The sequence below is a fragment of the Gnatocerus cornutus genome, chromosome 2, assembly GCF_029298725.1.
Source record: "Gnatocerus cornutus isolate USDA-ARS CGAHR chromosome 2, icGnaCorn1.1, whole genome shotgun sequence".
In the NCBI taxonomy this organism is placed as follows: Eukaryota; Metazoa; Arthropoda; class Insecta; order Coleoptera; family Tenebrionidae; genus Gnatocerus; species Gnatocerus cornutus.
The window spans coordinates 12,072,732-12,097,822 of NC_142234.1; the positions used below are offsets into that span (position 1 = coordinate 12,072,732).

The 25,091-nt window shown below is 34.2% G+C and overlaps 4 protein-coding genes and 1 long non-coding RNA gene across 5 annotated transcripts in view; 2 read left to right on the plus strand and 3 right to left on the minus strand.

Moving 5' to 3' along the window:
• The window catches only part of mgl (low-density lipoprotein receptor-related protein megalin), a 33,350-nt gene extending 26,211 nt beyond the window's left edge, over nt 1–7,139 (plus strand). The window contains exons 17-28 of the mRNA XM_088031061.1: nt 27–208; nt 258–514; nt 565–755; nt 809–1,020; nt 1,068–1,251; nt 1,306–1,531; nt 1,584–2,774; nt 2,827–3,300; nt 3,353–5,253; nt 5,307–5,718; nt 5,774–6,006; nt 6,060–7,139. Coding sequence (XP_087887187.1) covers nt 27–208; nt 258–514; nt 565–755; nt 809–1,020; nt 1,068–1,251; nt 1,306–1,531; nt 1,584–2,774; nt 2,827–3,300; nt 3,353–5,253; nt 5,307–5,718; nt 5,774–6,006; nt 6,060–6,250 — 5,654 coding nt within the window. The 3' untranslated portion in view covers nt 6,251–7,139. The remainder of the gene's footprint in view (nt 1–26; nt 209–257; nt 515–564; nt 756–808; nt 1,021–1,067; nt 1,252–1,305; nt 1,532–1,583; nt 2,775–2,826; nt 3,301–3,352; nt 5,254–5,306; nt 5,719–5,773; nt 6,007–6,059) is intronic.
• Nucleotides 7,140–7,666: 527 nt separating this feature from the next.
• LOC148179074 (alanine aminotransferase 1) lies at nt 7,667–14,380 on the minus strand. Its single transcript, XM_088029462.1, has 6 exons — nt 13,896–14,380; nt 9,185–9,497; nt 8,941–9,131; nt 8,592–8,798; nt 8,257–8,541; nt 7,667–8,204 (listed from the first exon to the last, which is right to left on the minus strand). The coding sequence occupies exons 1-6, from the start codon at nt 14,178–14,180 to the stop codon at nt 7,875–7,877; spliced, it is 1,611 nt and encodes a 536-aa protein (XP_087885588.1). The 5' UTR covers nt 14,181–14,380; the 3' UTR covers nt 7,667–7,874.
• Nucleotides 14,381–14,781: 401 nt separating this feature from the next.
• On the plus strand, nt 14,782–15,565 carry SmD1 (small ribonucleoprotein particle protein SmD1). Its single transcript, XM_088029469.1, has 2 exons — nt 14,782–14,963; nt 15,067–15,565. The coding sequence occupies exons 1-2, from the start codon at nt 14,950–14,952 to the stop codon at nt 15,416–15,418; spliced, it is 366 nt and encodes a 121-aa protein (XP_087885595.1). The 5' UTR covers nt 14,782–14,949; the 3' UTR covers nt 15,419–15,565.
• A 36-nt stretch (nt 15,566–15,601) lies between these two features.
• Nucleotides 15,602–16,209, minus strand: LOC148179076 (uncharacterized). Its single transcript, XR_015769580.1, has 2 exons — nt 15,938–16,209; nt 15,602–15,878 (listed from the first exon to the last, which is right to left on the minus strand). It is a non-coding gene; the product is annotated as an uncharacterized LOC148179076 (long non-coding RNA).
• Nucleotides 16,210–16,315: 106 nt separating this feature from the next.
• On the minus strand, nt 16,316–20,650 carry Cpsf5 (cleavage and polyadenylation specificity factor subunit 5). Its single transcript, XM_088029463.1, has 5 exons — nt 20,115–20,650; nt 19,800–20,064; nt 17,878–18,043; nt 16,727–16,841; nt 16,316–16,644 (listed from the first exon to the last, which is right to left on the minus strand). Exons 1-5 carry the CDS (start codon nt 20,276–20,278, stop codon nt 16,623–16,625), a joined length of 732 nt encoding a protein of 243 aa, XP_087885589.1. The 5' UTR covers nt 20,279–20,650; the 3' UTR covers nt 16,316–16,622.
• Between the last annotated feature and the right edge of the window lie 4,441 nt (nt 20,651–25,091).

Below are 25,091 nucleotides of genomic sequence, written 5' to 3' on the forward strand. Positions count from 1 at the left end.
ACGTCTTACTAACTCATTTTCTGCAGCTTTTCACTCGTGCTCTCCCAACGAGTTCAGATGCGCCAACGGGCGTTGCATCTTTAAATCTTGGAAATGTGACCACGAGAACGACTGCAAAGATGAATCGGACGAAAAAGATTGTGAATATCCGCCTTGTGCAGCTGGTGAATTTACCTGTCTAAACCACAGATGTATACCCATGGCACAGGTAATGTTCTTTTACTGCGTTAACATCATCATTTGAATACTTTTATTAGGTGTGCAATGGTGTGAACGACTGCAAAGACAATGTAACGTCTGATGAAACCCACGGGCGGTGTCCGCAAAATACAACTTGTCCGACTAACCATCTCAAGTGTGAAAAAACAAACATTTGTGTCGAACCATATTGGCTGTGTGACGGTGATAACGACTGTGGAGACAATTCCGATGAGAATCCTCTTCACTGTGCTCAGAGAACGTGCCCTCAAAATAGTTTCCGCTGTCCCAACCATCGTTGCATTCCAGCAACTTGGTGAGTTTTACTTCATTTAAGTGAAAACGAAACCAACGTTTAACTATTAGGTATTGCGACGGTGATGATGACTGTGGCGACGGTGCCGATGAACCACCAGAGTATTGCAAGAGCGAAGGACGAACCTGTTTCGGTGATCTCTTTACCTGTGACAATGGAAATTGCGTTCCTAGAATTTACATCTGTGATGGTGATAACGATTGTTTGGATAACAGTGACGAAGATAGCAGACACGAATGCAGTAAGTAAAATTAATAATGAAGATAGCAAAAAATACAAACTCGGCTTTCACAGATGACAGGAAATGCGACGAACAAACAGAATTTACATGTGAAGCAAACAAAGCTTGGGGTCGCGCCCAATGTATTCCCCGCAAGTGGTTATGCGACGGTGATCCCGATTGCGTTGATGGTGCAGATGAAAATTCGACTCTGCACCACTGCGCGACACCTCAGCCATGCAGTGAAGAGCAATTTACATGTGGCAATGGACGATGCATCAATAAAGTAATACGCGAACGCTCATTTTGATCTGTTTTAACAAGTTTTCTTAGGGTTGGCTCTGTGACCACGACAACGACTGCGGTGATGGAACCGATGAAGGAAAAGAATGTAATTCAAAATACAAGACATGTTCATCTAAAGAATTCACTTGTCAAAACTTTAAATGTATACGCAACCAGTATCGGTGCGATGGAGAGGATGACTGTGGTGACCACTCTGACGAAGTTGGGTGTAGTAAGTTCGACGAAAATCTGTATTTGAGTTGTGGTAACTGTTTGGTAATTGCAGAAAAAGAAAACACCACGTGCTCCAATCCAACGCAATTTAGATGCAACAATGGTGACTGTATCGACTATCATCTAGTTTGCAACAAAGTTTCTGATTGCGCCGATGATTCTGATGAACCTTTACACTGTAATGTCGATGAGTGTGCTAAAGTTGAAATACACCAATGTGGGCACAAGTGTGTGGATACTCTAACTGGATACTACTGTGAATGTAATGCCGGATACAAGTAAGTTATAGTAGCAATAATGATGTATATTTCTGACTTTGCCATTTGTTAGATTACTTCAAGATGGTAAAGCTTGCGCGGACATTGACGAATGCGCGGAAACTCCAGGAGTCTGCTCTCAGTACTGCTCCAACACACCCGGAAGCTTTTATTGTAAATGTAACGAACAATATTATGAACGAGAAGCTGACGAACATACCTGTAAACGTAAAGATCATGTTGAGCCATGGATAATCTTCACAAACAAATATTATATACGTAACATGTCCGCCGATGCGTCTGTTTATAATCTAGTCCATCAAGATCTTATGAACGTCGTTGCATTGGACTACGATATGAGAGAACAAAAAATGTACTTCTGTGACGTAACCGCTAAAACTATCTACAGATCGCCTGTAGGAAGTCCGGAAAAAGAACCTGTCATTAGACACGATTCCCATGGTCTTGAAGGAATATCCATAGATTGGATAGGGCGAAAGATTTATTGGTTGGACAGACATTCGAAAAACTTGGACGTAGCAGAATTGGACGGAACAAACCGAAAAACACTTAAAACTAGCATCAATGATCCTCGAGCGATAGTTGTTCACCCTGGAGTTGGTTACTTATATTTTACTTCTTGGCATTTGCAAGCATACATCGGAAAACTTGGCATGGATGGTAGCAACTTTACCACGATACTGACATGGGAAGACGACATTGCATGGCCAAATGCTCTAACCATTGACTTCTTCACCGACAGACTCTACTGGGCCGACGCCCATTTGGATTACATTGCCATGAGCGATCTTGATGGCAAAAACAGACATATTGTCCTATCCGGAAGTAGCGTTCCCCACGTCTTTGCTTTGTCATTATTTGATGATTTCATCTATTGGACTGATTGGAATTTGAAAGCAATCAGTCGAGCGAACAAATACAATGGAAAGGACTTACAAGTATTAAGGAATACAACTCATAAACCGTACGACATTCATGTCTTCCATCCTTTAAGACAACTATCCTATCCTAATCCTTGTGCCAACAACAATGGAGGTTGCTCACATTTGTGTCTAATCGCGCCTCCAGCAATATCCAGCTACTTAAACATCGAATATGGTGAAGAAGGAACCACAAAGTCTACCTGTGCTTGTCCGAATCAATTCTACCTCGGAAAAGACGCAAAGACCTGCATCGCCAATTGTACCACCGGACAATGGCAGTGTAAAGGCAACGACGAAAAGTGTATTCCTTGGTTTTGGCAGTAAGTATTGTTTTCATTGTAAATTGAACGATTTTCATCATATTTTACGTAGATGCGACGGTGAACGAGACTGTAAAGACGGCTCCGATGAACCTGCGAGTTGTCCTGCACGACAGTGTCGGGCAGGTACATTCCAGTGTAAGAATGGTAATTGTACTCCATCGGCAACAATCTGTGATGGAACTGACGACTGTGGAGACGGTTCGGATGAACAACAATGCGACATGCCTTGTCCAGAATTAGAATTTAAATGTCGCTCCAATGGACGCTGCATTTTGGACAGCTGGAAATGCGATGGAGATCCAGACTGTAAAGACGGTTCCGATGAAGATCCTAGTATTTGCCACAAACGGGAATGCGATCCGGCTACACAATTCGCTTGCAAAAACGGACGCTGCATTCCGAAACTTTGGATGTGCGATTTTGATAACGATTGTGGTGATGACTCTGACGAACCTGCATACATGTGCAGACAGAAGAACTGTACGACTGGATGGCAAAGATGTCCAGGACGAAACAATTATAGGTATGTAAATAGCACACTTTAAAAAGTTTTTCTAAATATCTGTTTATTACAGATGTATTCCAAAATGGCTCTTCTGCGATGGCAAGGACGACTGTCGCGACAAATCCGACGAACTCCCCGAAAACTGTCCACAGTGCAACCCGGACACCGACTTCAAATGTAACAACAATCGTTGCGTTCCCAACCAATGGAAATGCGACTTTTCGGACGACTGTGGAGATGGCTCTGATGAAACTGAAGAACTCTGCAAAGGTACTTATCGAGAGTGCTCAGAATCAGAGTTCCAATGCAGCAACGGAAAATGTATATCTACACGCTGGAGATGTGACCACGAAGACGACTGTGGCGACAACTCCGACGAACTCAACTGCAGAGAATTCCAATGTAAAAACGGAACATTCCAATGCGATTCTGGTCACTGCGTCGCGGCTTATTTCCGTTGTGACGGAGATCGAGATTGTCGAGACATGTCTGATGAAAAGAACTGTCCACCGAGATATCCTGGAGGAAGGTACTGTCCGGAATCTAAATTCCAATGCGACAATCACTTGTGCATCAACCAAGCGGATCTTTGCGATGGTGCCGATGACTGTAGTGACGGTTCAGATGAAGCGGCATCGTTGTGCACTAACTTTAACTGTGATACCCTTAGAAGATTCCAATGCGCAAATCATAGATGTATACCGCGGTATCAGCTTTGTGATGGTACTGATAACTGTGGAGATGGATCGGACGAAAATAATATGACTCTGTGTGCAACTAAGATCAAGCCGTGCAACGTCTTGACGGAATACAAATGTGCAAACAAGAAGTGCATCGACAAAGCACAGGTCTGCGACTTTGCTGACGATTGTGGGGACAGTTCTGACGAGCTTGGATGTCATCATAACAATGTGTGTACAGAAGCGAACAGAGGAGGTTGTGCGCACCACTGCATGAACTTAACCGACGGCGGTTACATCTGCGCTTGTTTCTCTGGTTTTATCATTTCAAAGGAAAATCGTAAAGTCTGTCTGGATGTGGATGAATGCGCAACAGGAGTGCATCATTGTTCACAGATTTGCACGAATCTTAATGGTACCTACAGCTGTTCTTGTTACGATAACTTCAGACTCTCTGATGGCCTCTCCGGTGTTTGTAAAGCAATAAATGATGATTTAACACTTCTGTTCTCTAACGGACCGGAAATTCGATCATACAGTTTAAAACACAATGACGAATCTGATATTATAAGCGAAGAAAAGAGAATTGAAGCCATTGACTACAATCCCACGACCCAGATGATCTTCTGGGCTGACAGTTATGACAAAACAATTAAACGATCTTACATGAAGGACGCTGTAAATGGACAAGTTCAAGCAGGGCACGCACAAGATCTCAATATGAAAGGCAATGGCAAACCAACGGCGCTCGCCATCGATTGGGTTGGGGACAACATCTATTGGACTGAAACGGAACGTGCTGGTTCCAAACCAAAAGGCAAAGTTATGGTTGCTAGAACTGATGGAAGATACCGCAGAGCTTTGGTCAATGTTGGACTTGAAAGCCCAACTTCAATTGTAGTAGACCCTCAACTGGGCAGAATGTTTTGGAGTGACTCAGGATCAGCACCTAAAATTGAAGTTGCGTGGATGGATGGCTCAAAGAGAAGACCTTTGATTATCGATGGTATTAGACAACCAACAGGTTTAGCCGTCGACTATTTGATGGACCATGCACTATACTGGGTGGACACTAAACTAAACAACATTGAATCGATTAAATACGATGGATCCAACCGGAAGACTATTCTACGAGGAGAATTGCTAAGACATCCTATTTCCCTCGACGTGTTTGAATCTGATTTGTTCTGGCTGACTAGAGATACCGGAGAGTTAATCAAACAAGATAAATTTGGACGAGGTGTTCCCGTCACTGTACAAAAAGATCTTCTCAATCCTTCCGGTGTTAAAGGTAAGACTTTACAGCTTCCAACGCAGTAAAATAAACAATTATTCCCATTTCAGTTTTACACGAACTGCGCTACAACACTTCAGTGAACAGTCCATGCCGTGGCAACGATTGTTCGCATTTGTGCCTGTTAGTTCCAGGCGGCCACAGGTGTTTGTGTCCAGACTCTTCCGTGCCTTCCCACAGAACAAAAGCAGAAATAAAATGTGATGCGGCAATAGAAAGGCCCAGACCTGATCCCAAAATCTGCAAGTGCCAAAACGGTGGAATCTGCAGAGAGTCTTCCAATAACAATGTTTTGGTCTGTGAGTGTCCAACTGATTTCCAAGGAGAGTATTGTGACATCTACGCAGCTCAAAGCAAAGCTGAAGCTGCGTCAAGCACTATAGCCGTCATAGTAACGGTTGTCATTCTTCTTCTACTAGCTACTGCAGCTGGTGTATGGTTTGTCATCCGAAAACGACCATTGTAAGTTTTTAACAACAAACTCTCGACTGCTTGTTTATAACAATTCGATTTTTAGCGGAAAAACAACGGGTCTTGGTGGCTTAGCAACTAGTCAGAGTGTATCATTTAGACAAGGGACCAACGTTGAATTTGGTTCTAACCCGCTAAGCGCAAATGGAGGAGGAAATCCAGAACCGCTGGACGTGGCGTATAGTTTAGATCCAATTAGTAATAAGAACAGAGACTTCCACAACCCAATGTACGATGCCGTCCAAAATAATGGGGACTCCATGGGAAATGGAAGTTCAGGTAAAACTATCAATAAAAGTCCATCTAATTGAGTTTAACCAAATTATTTATAGCATTATATGAAGTTCCATCTGATGTAAAGTCGAAAGGCGATACATTCACGGAACCTCCGAGTGCTGTCATAGCACCTTCGAGTGTTTTACACCGATCGTCACCTCAAGTACAAGTGAGGCAACGTGAACTAGATCCTGCGACCGCAGATACAGGAAAAGATACGCAAAAGTTAGTAGAAGAAGACTGCTGATATAGGAATAAAATGTAAAAATCCATTTCTAATAGCACTATTTTTTAAATTACCGTATTGCCTTTAGCTGCAAAAACTTTAATGACCACTCTTTTGGGAAATGTCCCTTTTAAAATTAAGGTCAAACTTAAATAAAAGAATTTTGATACCAAAATAATTGTAGTAAAAACAAATTAAAACAACTACTTTTATACTAAGGTGTTGGTAATGAAACTCTAGACCTACATAAGCTAAGTTGGTTCATATGAATATTGTGATTGAAAATAAGAAGTGTAATCAACAAAAGTGCCATTAACACCTACGAACATCATACCAACTCAGCTATTTCTTGAAAACATTGAATTATGCACAGGCAAGAATTTTTACTATTATTTGTGCCTACGAATCAGCTTTTAACTTGTATTATATAAATTGTAAATGTAAAAATACGTGATCTTTTCATTATGTAATTGAATAATAGACTGTTTCATTCACATTCCAGTTTGGCTACTGTTATTGTTAACATATCACGTTAGGAACTATTAGCATAAATACCGTCCAACGTTGCGTACTTTTTACATCATGTAAAAAGTTGTAATCACTGTTTAAAATTTAATTTAAATTTTATTGAATTGTTATTTAATTAATATAATTTTATATATAAATTTTAATGTTACGTTTTACCTACAAGTAAGTTAACTCTCTTGTGAATATTATTAAATTGTTGACGTTTTTAAAAGATGAAGTCCAGCAAACCATTTATTACAGTTCACACAAAATAGTACTTATCTTTAGTTTAATAATATTCACAACAGTTATTCAAGTTCCAATTTCTCTGTACATATTTATGATAAATACTTGGGAGCAAAAATGTACGTTTTACAACAATAAAAGGTTTGTTACAACTGAATCTATAATTAAATTCTACTCAATTATTAGTCGCCGTTTAAACTGGGTTTTATATTATGTAATTGTAATAAAAAGTCTAGAGAAAAAATGCTATTAAAGGAAGTCATAATTACATCAAAATTTTGTTATGACAACGTGAAACTAATTTACACACAACGACTAATTTTACCTACGTAGTTTTACAAATTTATTTTATAATTGAACCGTGTTTGTAACACCATTACGTGAACATTTACCGTAATTAGAACATTTTTAATTTGATTTTCACAGTAATTGTTAAGTAAACAGATATAAAAATAGACCCGAATAGAGAAACCCATTGCAGTTCAACACAAACTTTACAGAATTGTATTATTAATGTCACTAGTGCAGTTTTCACCAATTAATTTTAATTTAATTAAAAAAAAACAGACTGATATTAATTATGTTACTTCCGGTTCAGAGCAACACAAAAGAAGTTCTGGAACAGGATTAAAATTGATCATGAGACAAAGGTATTGGAAATGCACTAAAAAATAAAAGAAATGATAACAATGAACAGATTTATTTGCTCGTTACGTCATGAATTACAACTTTTGTATTTGTACAAAAAAAAAGTCTCGTTGAGTACCTAAATATCGTTTGTTGTACCTATTTGAATATAATATTTCCGAATCCTATAAATATATACAGAAAACTACAATAAATCAACAGAAAAAGTTATAACAATGAAATTTTGGACTTACGAGTAATTGATTTATGAATACTTTTTCAAGAATTGTACATGAAATTCTCTGAACTTATCTAGCATACTCTTCAATTTTTCAGGTTGTGGTAAGATAGTAGTACGGAAATGGTAAGTTCCTGGTTGCTGGCCAAAACCAGAACCTGGAACGATGCAGATACCTGTGTTTTCTAACAACTCAAAAGCGTAGAAAACATCAGGTGCTCTGTTTTGTTTCTTTGCCGCCTCAATGGCTTTTGGTGGAAGTTTAAACTGTGGGAAAGCATACATCGCGCCTTGCACAGGATTGCAGCTAAATCCTTCAAAAGAGTTAAATGTGTCAGCTACCATTGTCGCCCTCAACTAAAATTAAAGAATTATCTTTTGCTGTGTTAGAATAATTATTAATATCTACTCTTAAAGAATTGAGAACGTCGTTCTTTTCTTTGATGAATTGCTCATAACTCGGTTCTCCTTGACGTGGAGGATTTACAACGACGTCAAGAGTAGCTTGTCCTAAGACTGTGGGACACAACATGGCGCTAATTGCTTTCATGTACATAGCTTTAACTTGAGGGCACATATTTATGACTTCTGCGTAACCACCTCGAAGCCCACATTCACCCATGTAACATTTGGAACAAGACATGAAGCTGGCGAGTTCCATATCGCTGTAAGGTTTACCCATTTCAATTAATACCTAGAAAAACTTCTTAGATTCTTCCTCTTAGATGTTTGTACAGACAGAACCTTTTTGAACGAATAAAACTTGGAGCCTTCAGCATAAATATTGTCTTGGTACACTTCATCGGCTAAGATGAACAACTTTTCTTTGTAAGCAAATTTAATGATTTCTTCAATGTTTTTACGGGAAAGCACTTGACCAGTTGGATTGCCAGGATTTATTACAACCAGTGCTCGCGGGTTAGACGTTTTTCTAGCTTCGTCGACAGAGCGCTAAAATTATAATAGTTCATTTAAAAATGACAACACATCGGCACATTAATTTGGATATTTCGTCTGAGCACTTGTTCCAAAAATAAAATATTGCTCAACATCGCCAAGATTTTTTCTTATAGACTTGGTTAAAATACATCACCTGCAATTCCGCCACACTCAATCCCCATGCATTAGCTTCATCAAGATAATATCCAATTTGATCCATGTTAAATTCGGCCAAAGACGCCGAATAAAGCGGATATTGAGGAATTGGAATCATAACCCCTGGCTTCTTGCCACCAACGTCGCAAATTAACAGTTTCAGAATATTTTTAATTGCATCACTTGCACCTAAAATTAATTCAATTTGAAAGTTTATCTAAGCAGCAGAAGAATGGTTTTACCTGCGCTTAAAACAACATTCTGCCAATCACATGGAATTCCACCATCACGTCGCTGAATATACTCAGCTGCATGTTTTCTAATGATTTCAATTCCAGGTGAGTCAGTGTAAGAACCAACTGAGCCTCCTCTACATCCTGCTAATATAGTACGTGCTCTTTCTTTAGCATCTGAAGGAAATTTAGGATCATTAAGAAGATCTGGGTAACTAACCAAAGCCAAAACTTGACGGATGAAAGTAATGGGTACTTGACCCATAGCATGGCAATCACCAATGTTTGCTTTTATTACTTCTTTAAATGGTTTGCTAACACCCTAAAATACATGTAAAATATACGATCTATTGATTTATTGTTAAGAATTAATGTATACAAAACCACAAGAGTCTACAAAACCCAAAACCTCTAGTTGCAAGAATTAAAAAATGTTAAATTAAAGCAAAGCTAGACTGCACTAATAAAAAACATAGCAACACCTTAAAGTACATTGTTGATAAATCTAAAACATGTATGTCAGTAATCTAAATATCAGAATTTTCAATAATTTTGAAAAGAAAAGTAAGAATTACCTTCTCCTTTTGCTAAAACTTTTTGGCATAATTAGATACTTCGTCCACAAACCATAGCAGAATTCGCTTTATCATATTGGTCCAAAGTTCTACATTAATTTGATTTACACTCATCGTTTTACACCAATTAAATATTAAATTAGTAGTGTTAACTCAATTTGTTTTTTAGCGATTCATGCTGTCTTCTAAGTACCTTTAAAGAAAGTATTAATTTGGTCTATTGGTTTCCGAATTTTGTCTACGTAAGACATTGTACATTTCAATGTTTTTTTATTATAACTGTAAAAAGTTATTCTTGTTGTTATTACTGTTTTCCTTAATTACTGTTATTTAAATTATTCAAATGGCCAACAAAATTCGATTTTTCAACAACCTTCAAACACACTCAGTACATCTATATCTTGTATTATCTAAGAAAACTTCTCCATTCTTTCAGTTATGCATAAACATAATAAAGATGTGTACGAATGTAGGTAAATTTATTACGAGTTAAATTTAATTTGGAGGTTCCATTAGGATAATTAGAATAAAACACTAAAATTGACTCATCAGTCATCCTCATCAGTCACAGTATCCATAGTTTTAAAATAAAAAAGAGAAAACTCTTCAATAGGAGTAATTTCACAACAGTTTGTCATTTGGCTATTTGAAAGCTATAAATATAACTTTAGTTCTAGTATGACGTGTACAGGGATCTCTGTGAAATTCCATTGGCAGCGTAATTTGGACGATTCGTCTGTCAGCGTCGATGAGGTAAAAAATTAAGAATGAAGTGCAAGCTCAAGGTCACAACTGTTTGAAATTTAACAATAAGTAATAAATTATGTAATAGTGTTCCATTCAGTATTTTATCGCTGCTTGAATATGTGACAATGAAAAAAGTTCTCAACAATAATAATAAAAAAAAACAAAACAACGAAAATCTTCGTTATGTAATCTCAAAAAATTCTGATTTTCAATTTTGCAAATTCTTGCCCAAATTGAGACGAGTTTTAGATATTTAACATACATAATTTTAAGCGTTCCAAAAAATATTTGAAAGCAATCAGGTGATCAACTGGGATTACAGCCTGTTTTAAAAGAACATTTTCTTCAGCATTTTTACTACATTTAACTAAGTTGTTATTTAAAATATGTAAACACGTTCTTTCTTTTCTTTAGTCTAATTAACTTGTTAAATGCAAATAAAAAGATTATTATTTATAACGAAAATTTTCCCGTGTACATATATTTTTAATCTTTTTATGTTCTTTTATAATCCGTATGGGATTAAGGCGTCATAAAACCAGTAAAAGATGAGCAAAAATTTCCACAAATGTGCAAAAGTGAAAAATGGTTGATAATCTTATTTCAACTCCATAGCATTTTCAATGTTATTTAATAGCTCGCAACACTTTTCGATAAATTAATGAGTATTAACTGAAATGACCCCTTTAACCAAACGCATTCTAGAGATAAATCAAGTAAAAACTCGAATGAAAACTCATTCACATTAACCTTTGATCTTTGAAATCATAACTAATGGCTTCTGACGAAAATAAAATAGACCATGTGTATTTAACACCAAGATTTGACAGAAAGAAAGGAAAGCTATCAACGTGTTATTTATTTTATTCGTCATAAAGACAATATTACCTAGAAAAGAAAATACAAAGATTTGTTTTACGTTAGAATCTTCTTGTAAACTACAAATTACGAGAAAAGAATAGAACTAGAAAAGAAAATAAGAACTACAAATTAACACAGTTGTCGCTTTCAAGTTCTAATTTAACCTTTTTAACATGCATAGAACTTGTCCAGTTGGAGTATAAATAATAAATACTGTATGATTAAATAAACAAGACGTCCAAGCAGCCTTTAAAGTTTGAAATCTGTTGGTCTATACATATATAGCTCTCTCTATAATTCGTCAAAGCTTTTCTTCGACAGTTCCTTTAGAAATTAACAGTTGCCAACTTTTGATTTGCAGTTATTTTGAAACTGCAGGTGTAATCTTTGAATGATGAGACAGCCTTTTGTTTAGGTATGTGCACTATTTTGACATTGGCAAGTTGAGAAATTTGACAATTCTAATGAAAACCCTTTGATTTAACTTAACAGACAATAAATTTTGTTGCGTTTAAAGAGAAATGTTTCATCTCATAAGCTCAAATGTATAGTTTTTTTTAATTAAAGACATTATACAGGTGTCCTAGAACGCTCGCCTTTTTTTTTAATGGGAAATTCTCCATCAAAATCTGAGTTGATTGCCGTATCGCACAGCCTGTATGTATTTTGGAATTGCCAAGATAATGTAATAAGAATAAAGTATTTATAGGTCGATAAAAACTTTTCCCTACGAAAATCAGGCAATTCCCAGAAAGTATAAAAGAATTTAACACAAGATGATGAAAGATAAGTAGAAGACACAGTAATCGTATTTTGAAAGAAGCGGATTATAAAATTTTAAATCAATCTGTAATTTAATTTTATTTGTCAAACAAGGTCAACTGTTATTTACATAAAAATCAGAAAACTGACTCCTTAATGGACTAAAAACTATTTTGGAAAAGTCTATTGTACAATTTTTTGCAAAATTTTAGAATTAATGACTATAATGACAGTGATGTAATGAGTGACCATCATCACTTGCTTTAATCATTTTTTTTCTGTCATAAAAAATCCTGTCCAAAAAACCATGACCGTAATTGTGTTAAAACAAAAATATTTTTTTTTTACTTACCTACTTTCTCAATTGTTTCGAAAGTAACATTCATAATATAAATCTTTTATAAAGCCAGTTCTAAAGATAGTTTTTCGAAATACCTGTGACCATTTTTTTTTCAATCGCTAAAAATCTTTGATTTTCTTTTATTTGTACATATTATGTGTTTTAATCCGTAGTTTGAAGAATGACATGCACATTCTTTCAATCTAAAATATTCCTACTGCCGTCATTCCACGCCAGAGAAGTCTGGTTAATTATTCAACTCATTTAAAAACCTGCATTAGAAAATCTGTTTTTATTTATTCTCGTAGTAAAATAGATATGATAGCAACATTGAGAATGTGATAAGTGATAAGTTTAAAAGTATATGGTATTATCTGGTACCTATCATATAATTCACAAATAACCTTTTTTTCCGGAATCATTCAATTACAGCGGCGGCCACAATAAAGTGATGAAAGTCTTGGAATACATTTTTTTTAAATTGACCTGAGGCTTTTAAAGTAGGCATAATGATAATTATTGTAGGTTTAACTATGTTGTCAATCAAACAGAAGTAAAAAAAAGAAATTGATGCATGCTTACAAATCTAGACTTGTGCAATGGCTTGCTTTTTTTTTTACTTTTAATGCATCCGCAGTCTACAAAATACCCTTACATTGTAGAGACAGATTATCTACCCCTTATAGGTATATAATTACTAAGTGCCTATTATTGATAGTCCTATTAGTAGTTAAGCAGTTTAATTTTTGACCTGGTTGACGTTCAAGAACTGTACCACCATATTTTGACCGTCACTGTATATTTATGTTCTGCTTAATTTTGAGATTTATCTTTGCAATGAAGTGGTATAATTAACGACTTATCAAACTTCAAAAACAATTTATAGTCTTAAAAAAAACCTGATTAGAAAAACTTTTCAAAATAACTTATCGTATTGATGGCGAATGACATGAGTAAAAGTAAACTATGTGCTTAGATAAGATAGATTTTACGTAAATTGACACCATAAAAAAGAAATCGAATCCAATCTTGCTACGATTGTAAAAGTTTATTTTGATAATAGTCGGAATTTTCCGCCAGTGGGTATAGGAACCCAAATTTAAGTGTTTAGAAATCAATCGCATGCAACAGCAAAAACAATAATCAGAACAAAGTTCTTTTCCAGCCAACACCAAAACATAACAAAAATATACACGTGCTGCAAAATAAATTATCCATGCATGTGTTAAACTTCAAGAGGTGCTATATACTTGTATTTCTCAATGTTATATCATGCATTGCAACCTTTATCCCTCAATTAAAGTAAACAGATAACACTGTTTTTGCATTTTAGTAAGCAGTGCAATATGCAGGCTGAGCATTGACAACATCTGGGAAGACATCATTGATCTTCTTATAAAGCTTAGCAGAACAACGGCAAGTGCAAAATATTTACCTTCTCCAGCTCTTTTTCAATTTCACCAGCTCTGGTGACCAACGGCCCTCTGACCGCATATTCCATAATTTTGATTTGCGGATTCAGATTATCCAGCGTTAAATTCGGAGCGGCTGTAGAAGACATGTTTCGCTTTGCCCTCAGACTAACTCTATCTGATTCTGAAGGTGACAACCTAACAGCTGACTCCGGTTCTATCCACCCTACTGACGCGAGACAGCTATTCGACCGGCGCGCATTCACTCCTCGCCGCATCGTATGCGATAATAATCTAGTTGCCGACATTTTAATTGCTAGTTTATTAAACGGTTTGTTTAATGACACGTAAATAAATCTACTTTGAACACTTTGAATACGTGTTACGTAATTTAATCAAACGACAATTGGGTTTTATGACGAGACTGCGCAACCACCACTACACAACAACGCGATGCAAACAAAACTGAAAATAAACCTGCTCAATGGCCCAGTGAGACTAGATATTCCAAATTTCAAGGTTTCTTCAGGTGTCAAAGTTTATCATGCATTTGTGAGGAGTTTTCTTCATTTTCCCAAAACATCAACAGAGTAGTGTTAACAAGTTTCGATCATGAGCCGATCATCAATCAATATTTGCACGTTACGCTATCTAGTAGAAATGCAAGCAAACCAGAAGATTATTTTTAAAGTCCACTATCCACCATGAATGCAACAAAACTAAACAACCTCAACCTGATATAGCAAAATACGTATAATTTTGCATAACATCCTCAAACTTCGTATTTGAAATTCCGTACTGTCGCAGCCCTTTTCAAATTGATAATTTTAAAAGCGCCGCGTAACCAGCTTACAACTCATTGGTCCAATTTAAACTGTTTCATCCAATCACGATTCAAGGACTGAAATTTCAATCGAAAGATGGCTCTACCGTAGTTTTGTTGACCAATTACAAAGCGCGAAGCTTTCTCGTCCTTGTGTAAGAAGCTAACCTCAAAACTCCCAAAACGAAAACTTCACGTAGTGCACCGGTTAAACTATTTCTTTATGATTATACCACCGTTCATAACAAACTAAAATGAAGCTCGTCAGGTAAATATTATAAACCGAACTCACTTGAGCTCGCCCACCGAACATGCTTCTGCTTGAAGCTTTAATCCCGTAGCGTTCCTAACCTAAGCGCATTTTTTTGCAGGTTTTTGATGAAATTAAGTCATGAGACTGTTACAATGGAATTAAAAAACGGCACACAGGTTCATGGAACTATAACTGGTGTCGATGTAGCAATGAATACACATTTAAAAGCTGTTAAAGTCACAGTGAAAAACCGGAATCCTGTTAATTTAGATACTTTGACTGTGAGAGGCAATAATATTCGCTACTACATACTGCCGGACAGTTTACCATTAGAAACGTTGTTGATTGATGACACACCAAAGGCTAAAGCTAAGAAGAAGGAAAGCGCTAGAGGAGCTTCCAGAGGCCGTGGACGCGGTCGCGGAAGAGGCGGTCCTCGCGGTAGAGGAAGGGGCAGAGGGCGCAGATAGAAATAGTTTATAAGTATAATATGTGAACATGTCACTTAAGTTTAATTTCAATATTTAAGTTAAAGTTCGTGAACTTTCCAGTTGTAAGGCCATTTTCTCAAGAAAAAGTGTGTAATTCCTTCTGAAATACAGTTTATATACTTCTGATTTTTGTTTTAATGTCCAGAAAATAAAAAGCGCAAGTAAAAAATGCACGAAATATTTACTGAAGTAAAATAAATAACATGTATAATGTGAAACACAAAAAGCAGAACGCCGCAACAAAGGCGAATGATTTTCTGTTGCATTTATGTAATTGCGATAATTGCTCTTCGTTAGTTTTTAACAGTTTGCGAACTTCTAACAGTTCTTTTTTTATATTTCCCTTTTTTTCATTGGATAAATTCTCAGACTCAATTTTTTTCTCCAGAGTATGTAGCCGTTCATAACAGTCTTTAATTGCTTCTTCCGTTTGTGCAATCTAAAAAGTATTTGAAAAATAATGCTAACCCCTTAAATTAATTAAATTGCAGTAAATACCCCTGTCATAACAGAACATTCTCCTACTGATGAAACCATATTGACCAAAGTGTGAAGATGGAATACAGCGAGCCGAAATTTTAAAGTGCAAGTGGAATAAACTTTCCGTACACATCAAACGCACACATTTTACTTTTAAGAAATGTTTTTAGATCTTGGATAAACATTTGCCATGTGGCATATGGTTTACATAGAACATAAACAGTAGATTGCCTTTGTGGTAAATAGACATGGTTCCTGCAACAGCGACATCTGAAGAACTAAAAATGGCGGTAATTTTAAAATATTGTTCAACAAAACTTCGTCTATATTTATTAATCTTAAAAAAAAAACTTACGATTGTGTAAACCCGAACAAAGATGCATCAAAACTCCAAAGTTATGTGCTACACTTTATTGTTAATTATTTTTATAAGTACAAAATAATGTATAAATTATATAATTACTCGGTTATCACTAACTAAAATTATTTTCCATCAACATCCAACACAGTTTTTAAAATTTGATTTCCGAAGTAAGAACAAAATACTAATTTTCTTCTTATCTGTATTTTCTTAAATTGCTAATACATCCTCCTAGTGTAAGGACTACTGGTAAAAGAGAAAATAATCATCCAGGTGTGAATTTTTCCTTTATTACAGTTGTCGTACCTTATTTCCATCTATTTTATTAATTCTTTCGTTTATTTACATGTAAATAAACTGGAACCTAAAACAAAATTTGTACATTTTTAATCGAGTTTCAACGACAAACAAACACGAAAGAGTCATTAAAGATATCAATTAAATACCTGCATAATGCTTGCGGCAATGACGATATTATAGGCCCATATCCTTGAGAATTGTCATATAGTTCAAAAAGTGGTGCAGCTACCAACTTATAATTTTTTGGGACTGCAAATAAAGCTGCAAAAAATTTACCAACAATTAGTGTCATAGCTACATTTTTTGGAAAAGGATAGGATGTGAAAAAATACAGGAAAACGTACTAAATACATTATGTTTCGTTTAAATCAGATTGGTAAGACAAAAGAGTAATTGTACCATTCTTATGCACTATACAAAGTTATACAGCCACAGTAAATGTGCATTTTCGCGACTCAAGAACGTAAATTGGTTCATTTAAAGATACAGAATTCAGAATGAAAGTGACGAAAATTTAAATACGCAGACACGGAAAAATCTGTGCTTGCTTTTACGAAAGATTTTTTCGGGTCTGTGCAGTCATAACAAATGAGTTGAGACGTAGCAACTGTTATGGAATATAAACAAAAATGTTTCTCTAACCGTATACAACACGTATACGATTTCCAAGATTAATTAACTATTATTAATTTCACGATTGTTTACAACGTGGTATCTGCGTTGGTAGTTAAATCATTAATCTATGAGATGGTTGACATTGTTATGAATTGTCTGGCGTCCGCTTGAAAACAATTTCACTGGAAATTACACTGCAAGTTAGTTGACGACTTCACTATAACTACTGAATTATCTACTTTACAATTTAAACTTAAAACTCGAAAATTTTAATCAATGTCGAAAATACAAGGTTCAAAACTATCACAATGTTTTGTCTCATGATTTTTTAATTTTTAATTTAGTCTTACCTACAAAATGAAAAACAACAGGAATCACTTTCATATTATAATACATTACCAGATAACCGCTAAACAAAAATGTAAGACATTTAAAAAAAAATAACTTCAACAGATTATTAGAAGTACAATTTATACACATGTGTGAGTGAGGTACTGTTAAGCAAAAAAGTAATATGATTTCCTCATCATGCTGTCAACACAAAAATTAAAAAAATAAAAAATTGTACATAACTTTGAACAAAAGGAGAGGATGCTATTTGTGAAAGTAGAAAATCATACTCCTCAGTACACATTAAAACTATACATAGAATACAATCTTCTTGCTAATTGTTATACAATACCCTTTTCTTGAAGTTGAACAAGGAACAGACGCTTGTGCTCTTTTGGTTTTGTTATGTGAGGTGGGATGTACGGATACTGAGGTGGTTCAAAATTAGGCCTCCACCAGTTGCCGATGATATCTTCAACTAGCCAATCCTGTTTTACGCCATCCAATCTGCCGAGTGTCTGGAACAACTCACCATAGAAAGTACCGCTCTTCCAAAACTTGATGAAGATGATTCGTTAATATTTCAACACAATTTTACCATTCTGCGATTAATAGAAATGTTTTTACAAATCTTCTCTACCAAACGTAAAACTGTATATAAAATTAATAAAAAACTATTAAAACATTGCAAAAACTGTTTATACAAAATCTCATCTTAAAATATATGAAAACACTTTCACATTAACATAACAGTAGTGGATTTAGTGATAGCTGTTCATGTGAATGTGAGTTTGCGTGCTCGTTAATAATCAAAAACACAAAAATAAACGCATACAAAAATATAGAAAAAGAAATGAAGTTGATTCAAGTGTAATGGACCTACCAATGCAAAAAGATAATTAGGTGTTGGAATGGTGCAGAAATTCGTGGGTTTTGAAAAAAGTGTTTTAATTTTGCCGTATTTTAACTTCCGTAAATATTACAAAGGCCTAATCTCATATTTAAAGCTTTAAAATTTAACTTTTTATTCGGTCTCTCAATAAGGGAACTTCCGCTTTAATTATGAAATTGGGTCTTACATAAGTGGCGGTTTCATATTGACCCCTGAATACAAAAACAATGAGGTGGTCATACGTACATAATCGATTAACTTTTTATCACAAACAACTTTTTATCGACAAAACTGCAGAACTTGTGCACTAAGCCAATAAAGTGGTTAAAAAGCTTCCAAAAGCGTAATATAATGACAACGGAGGTAACATTTTGTCTAAATGCGAATACTTACTATGCTGGAAAATTGGAGAAAGAATAGCGATATTTACAGGGTGTCTGTTGCATAACAGTAAAACAACTGTTCTTTTTCCAATCTTCACCGTTAAGAAATATTTGTTGGTATACAGTTTAAAAAACACTGAAGTTGTTTTTTTTAAATTTGGTGGTAAAACAACGGTCTAATATGTTCTACGCAGGCTTACAGAAATTTTGTACAAACGGTAAAACAATGCGGTATCATACAATATGTGTTTTTTTACGATTTGCATAAATAGAATTAAGTACCGCACAACAATGTATTTTCAATTTATAGACAATTATTGTACAAATCGCTACACAGTGTACAATTCAATTATACAAATTTGGATAGGTACAATGCGACATACATGAAATTTTACATAACTTTGTTTGTATTTATGTAATAACAAATCTATAACATTGTTTTCACATGAATTATGGTTATAATTAAAGCTGGAAAACAATTTATACTTTTTCCTGTTACACTTTGTAAGCTTATGCTGGAAATACAGTCATTTGAGCAATTATGTATATCAAAAATAGATTTTTTGTAAATTATCATTTAAATATGGACAATCTATAAATAGAAATATTTTATTAGATCAGTGTGAATTTTTAATTCTGTTAGTTTATAATAATTCTTATAACAGCTAAAATAAATCAACTTAATTCATTCTCATCCTATAATTCACAAAAATTACTCAATGGTTTGGTTCTATACCTGTCAGTATTTGTGTAGTCATAACAATCTTACATAAGAGTACTAAGACAATCAAAGCTACATCCCAGAATAATTTTATAAGATGTGTAATAAATGACTTCTTTACCTTTTATATCCAAATTTTTGAAATTTCATTTTACATTATGCCTATAACATCAAGATCAAGATAAACAATTTAAAGAGAATACACAATTTGAATGTTAACTTTGATAATAAAGATCATTACAATTATGTAATAACATTATAGTCTTGTCTTAACCTACCTCTGTTAACAATCTCTTAAGACCTTCAACTTCATCTTCCCCTGGATTTAATTCACCTCCTGGCAACTTAAAAAAAGTAGTTCCCAGTTGCAACAATAAAACATGTGGTAGACCATGTTCATGCACAAGTAGGACTCCTTCCACACTTCTTCTCATACCTATCCGTTCAAATTCATCTCGCATTCTTTGAAACCTTGCTGGGACACTGGGGTCCTTTTCAAAAAGAGGCTCCTTTGTCCCAAAAATATAATTTGTTAAAGGATACCTACAAAACAAGAATAAGATTCCTCAAGTACTAAAAAGATTGCGTCTTACAAGTTTATTATCCTGTTAATAGCTGGAGATGTAACTGAATATTTATTTTCAAATGTAGACGTTGTAGCTGCTGCTGAAGTTGAATTTTGACTATTCCGACGAGGCCATCCGCTACCAGCCATGTTATTTTGTTGTGTTTTTACTTGTGAGGATGTCATTGCCATTGCACAAAAGACAGATTCTTCACGAAAGTTTAATGCACTTACACTTTAAGACTTACAATTAAGGTTAAGAGACTTTACAACAGAACAATAACACATTGAATACACACTTATTTATAAATAATAATTGTGTTGTGTACAACCCCTAAAAGGCGCCATCAACCACCGTAAATCCAAATAATACCGATAACCCCACGCCTTAGATAAAGACAGAAAACACCGGGGACGCCATCAATACTAAAGTCGTAAAAACTAAAATCCCTAAATTCTCGGGATTTCTGTTGTTGGCCATCGAAATTACGAGAAAATGTGATCACAAACATTATGAGTGGATTAACAAAAAACAGTTTCGCTTATCTAAATTGTTATAAAGTTGTTTGTAGTCATTTACATTTCGTCGATTTAAATTTAGCGCCAAATGTAATGACAGCGCTCAATGGAAATCGACCAATAAGAATAAACACGGAAATGTTGGAATATGACGCCAAATTGCAATTTTTAAAAACGATTTTCAGTTTTATGAACCCGCGAAAATTATAAATTAATTAGTTACCTGTTTTAATTATAGCAGAAAACAATATTTCGTTAGCGTGCTAAATAAAACCAATAAACAATGTTCATGTGATCATTTCTTCGCGTGCTGATAATGATGTTGGTACACAGTAGCGTTATGGCAAATAAAGGTAAAATTAAAATTCACCTTCACAAAATTTAAACGAGTTCTTTAATGTTGAAGAATTTCGCTCTTTCTGGTGCTTGTTTTTACATACCTAATTCTGATTTAATTATAGTACTCTATTATGTAAATTTCCATTATGGGAAATTTTTAGATTGTGGTGAAATTATCTAACAGAATACTAAGCTCGATAACAGTTTTATTTTATAAAAATTTTCTAATCGAAAATGTTTTGCCTTGGGTTGAACACTTAAACAACTTTTACTATTCGTCAAATAGTAAATATTTTGGCTCACTGACTACAAAGAAATCTGTAGATGAAGCTATAAAACAGAAATAGAACTCACAAAAATATAAAACTCAGACTATTCGAAATAATGCATTGTGAAATTTTTCATCGACATACAAAGTGATGATTCATTTTGGTAAAAAGAAACAACAATTTTTCTTCAGATTCAAACACGAGAAAGTAAAAATGAATATTTGTGAATGATCATGAAGATTATTACTCTCGTTGTCTAGGTACACCATTTTGTTGAGTTTTCGAAATAGGGGTTTTCATTTAATAATAATTACACTTGAAAATGGAAATTCCATTATTGAATATTTCCACAAATTTGTTCGTTAAAATATCTAATTCTGAATGACTTGACTCGTCGGTCGTTTTTTGTTCCATTTTTGTTCCAAACTTTCCAGATCTTTTTAACAAAATAAATCTATTTTCCATTTAAAAAATACACCACATTTATGAAAATTACTTAAGAACGACTTCAATAAATCTGCTCACTACAATGACGCAAATGATGAAAATGTTCGATAATAAAGAAGAAACCAGAGTAGAATTTAATAAAACTTTTACATTTACCTGTCCTTGAGAGCAATTTATGTTTTTTGATGATTTTTTTGTTCAAAGGTTTTTGTTATTTTCATACCTACGAACAAAAATGTATAAAATATGTAATATGTATAATATAAATAAAAAAATTGACAAAAAAATCCGGGTTTAAACGTCACAGGTGGTTCTGAAAGGTATCTACAATAAAGCGAAATAAATCTTGTTAAAAAGACAATGATTAAACTAAAAACTAACAAATAATTCGTCCTTATATACTAAAAGCTTGTCGACGTGCACCCTTTGGCGCAGGTAGAAGAGAGTAGAGGGAGGAGGAGGGGATGGGGCCGTTGTCTGAGTTCATTATTACATTTTTGTTCCTAAATATTTCTAGACTTAATAAATAAATAAATGTCTAGAAATTTACAATTATTTACATTTTTAATTAAACGAAGACAACTTTCATCAATGTGGTGGTCACTGTCAAAAACATGTTGGGCAACGCTTGATTTTTCAAACCCTCGAAATTTGAGATGAGCTTGATGCTCTTTGAACCTTTTTAAAATTGACCTTCTTGTTTGCCCAATATATTTCTGATCACAATCTTTACATTTAATTTCATAAATCCTCGACTTTTCTGTTGTTCCTACTCGGTCTTTAGGATTACCTAGAAGACTTTGGAGGCTTGGACCAGAAGTAAAAACTACTTTGAGATCCAAACCCTGGAAAATTCTTTCCGGTGAGTAAGGGATGGTGACAAAAGAAGTCTTCTCAAGTGTTTTCTGAAAAGTAGAACATTCATTGACTAATTTTTTAAATCTAAATTTTTTAACAATTTTATCAATAATGTTGGGATCGAAACCGTTACACCTGACAGCATCTTTAATTAATTTTAATTCCTTTGTGAATCTAAATTTGTTTAATGGAAAATTCAAAAGCCTGTAAACAAGAAAATTTACACTTGAATATAAGGACGAATTATTTGTTAGTTTTTAGTTTAATTATCGCTCTGATGATGATAGCATTGCTATCAAAATTTGGTGTTTGGGAATTTGGTGTTTGGGAATAAATTGTAATTTTGATAGTTTGTCAACACCAAGAATTGATCCAATAAATTTTCTTTGATTCAATGTACGTGTTTAATTTTTTTTTCTTTTTTATTTTAAATTGCATGCAAACTGTTTAAAATTTCAGGAAAGAACGCGCTGTTATCAAGTAAGTTTTCAAAACTCATGACCATGACGTAATATTTTGAAACTAAATTTACACCAAATTGTCACAAGTCACTCAACTCATTCTTATGAAAGGTTATTTTGATTAAGCTGGCCATGTTTTATGTTTCGAACATTAAAAACTGTTAATCAAAACTGAAAAAACAGACACCAGCTCGGCGGAAGAGAATTTTATTCGAAAAAAATTACTCATGGAAAAAACGAAAATCAACAATGTGTTCTAGGGCACCCCCTTTTTCAAAAAAGTCAATTTTAAAATCATCTTAAGTTGAATTACTTTTATTTTGAAAAATTATGAAAATTTACGAATCAAAATGCGAATTTTTGCGTCAGATTGTAGAACTTTGGCTACTATTTTTTAAGCGTGTGCAAATTTTAGCGTGTGCAAATTTTCAAATTTTGATCTTTAGAATTAAAGACGACTTTAAGGGTGTACATTTAGGATAAATTATACCTGGCGCCTCCACCATTTATCAATAAATATGACATAAACATGTTGTGACTTGTTATTTCCCTTTAATACTACACAACAAATATCGACCACTGGCTAATTTACAGTTTACTATTTGACAGATCGGTTAGAAAATGCCTTTTCTTAATCCATAATTTTAAACTGCCGTCTTAACTTGTTAGTTTTATGGGTTTAAAAATGTGTAATTTATTTCAAAGCTTAGGTGAAATTAAGTACTCGGTAGCCATATTGTACAGAATTTGAATAATAGAAAATAAATATAAAATAAACATTTTTCAATTTTTATTTCTTAACTTTTTTTACATAGCATTAACAGTTTGACAGCGTTTTCATTAGACAACTTCAAGCCTTTAATTCAAAAACTGTTGCAAGAATAGTTATTCGTCTACCAAAGGCCAAAATTGTTTCTTTGAATAAGAAGTCGCCTAAAAAATTTTGTGTGTATCACGGCCTAAAAGTGTCTTTGTAAATATTTATGAATCCTTCAGAAAAGTTAACATTTTCTTTATTTACACTTCCAATTTCGGCATGTGTAGCTTCACAATTTGTATGAACTAAGTTTAATGTGCTTTTTGATGTTGTTGCAGCAACACTTTCGTCACTGCTAGACATATTCATCTGCAATAATTCAAAACGTCTTTGTTGCACTTTGTCGATCTCATTTTACCCAAATAATTATAAAATTAAAGCTAATGTCGATATCAAGATATAATTTAAAAAATTAATGATAGATGGCGCCACCCTTGCACGGACAAAAATGAAAGCAACCAAAAAAGGATCATTTTTTGTCCGCATTTGAGAACTGAAAATTCAATTTTTCGTTAAAGTCGCGTAAAAATATTTTTTAGCAGATCTAGGTACGCTGACCTCTGAAATTTGAAATATGTTGACATCTTTACACTAAAAACTTGTAATAACTTCGGAGCTACCAACATGGCAAGTACATAAATAAAGTGGGGCTCAACAATTTTAAATCAAAATCTCAGAGTCCTTCTTGAAAACAAGGTTTTGTTCGTCTGAAGGTTTAGTTATGATGTGGGTTTCAATTTCAGTTACATCACGTGAATAATCCAATTCAAGAAATTATATTTTTTGTAATCTTGAACTATTTGCTGCTTTACGGCTCTTGCGGCTAATTTGATAGCGCAGTGCAGTAGTGACTAATAAAATCTTCTTTTTTATTTGCTTTTATTATGCCATAAGGTCTGAGAGTTGGAATAGGATTCTCGCAAAACACAATGATAACAGTTTTTCTTCGAATTTTCGATTTAATTATGAAGCAACGCAAAAATAGGATAAAAACAACATTATGTTTGGTTGGTCCTTCAATTTTTCCATTGCGTTTTTATCGGCACAACGTGAACATTAAAACTCGCAATTTGTAGTTTAGATGAATTGATTAAAGCTAATCTTTTTATAAGGCTTCTGAACAACTCAATGCTAGAAAAAGTAGGACTTTTTTCTCTTTAAAAGAAAAAGGAATATTTTTCAAATCTAGGGCCTTCCATTTTTCATTACTCATGTAACTGTATCGTTGTTCTAGTAAGAATAACTGTACACGCTTTCATATTCTTTCTTGATGTTACTAGTCTCCTCATTTTCAT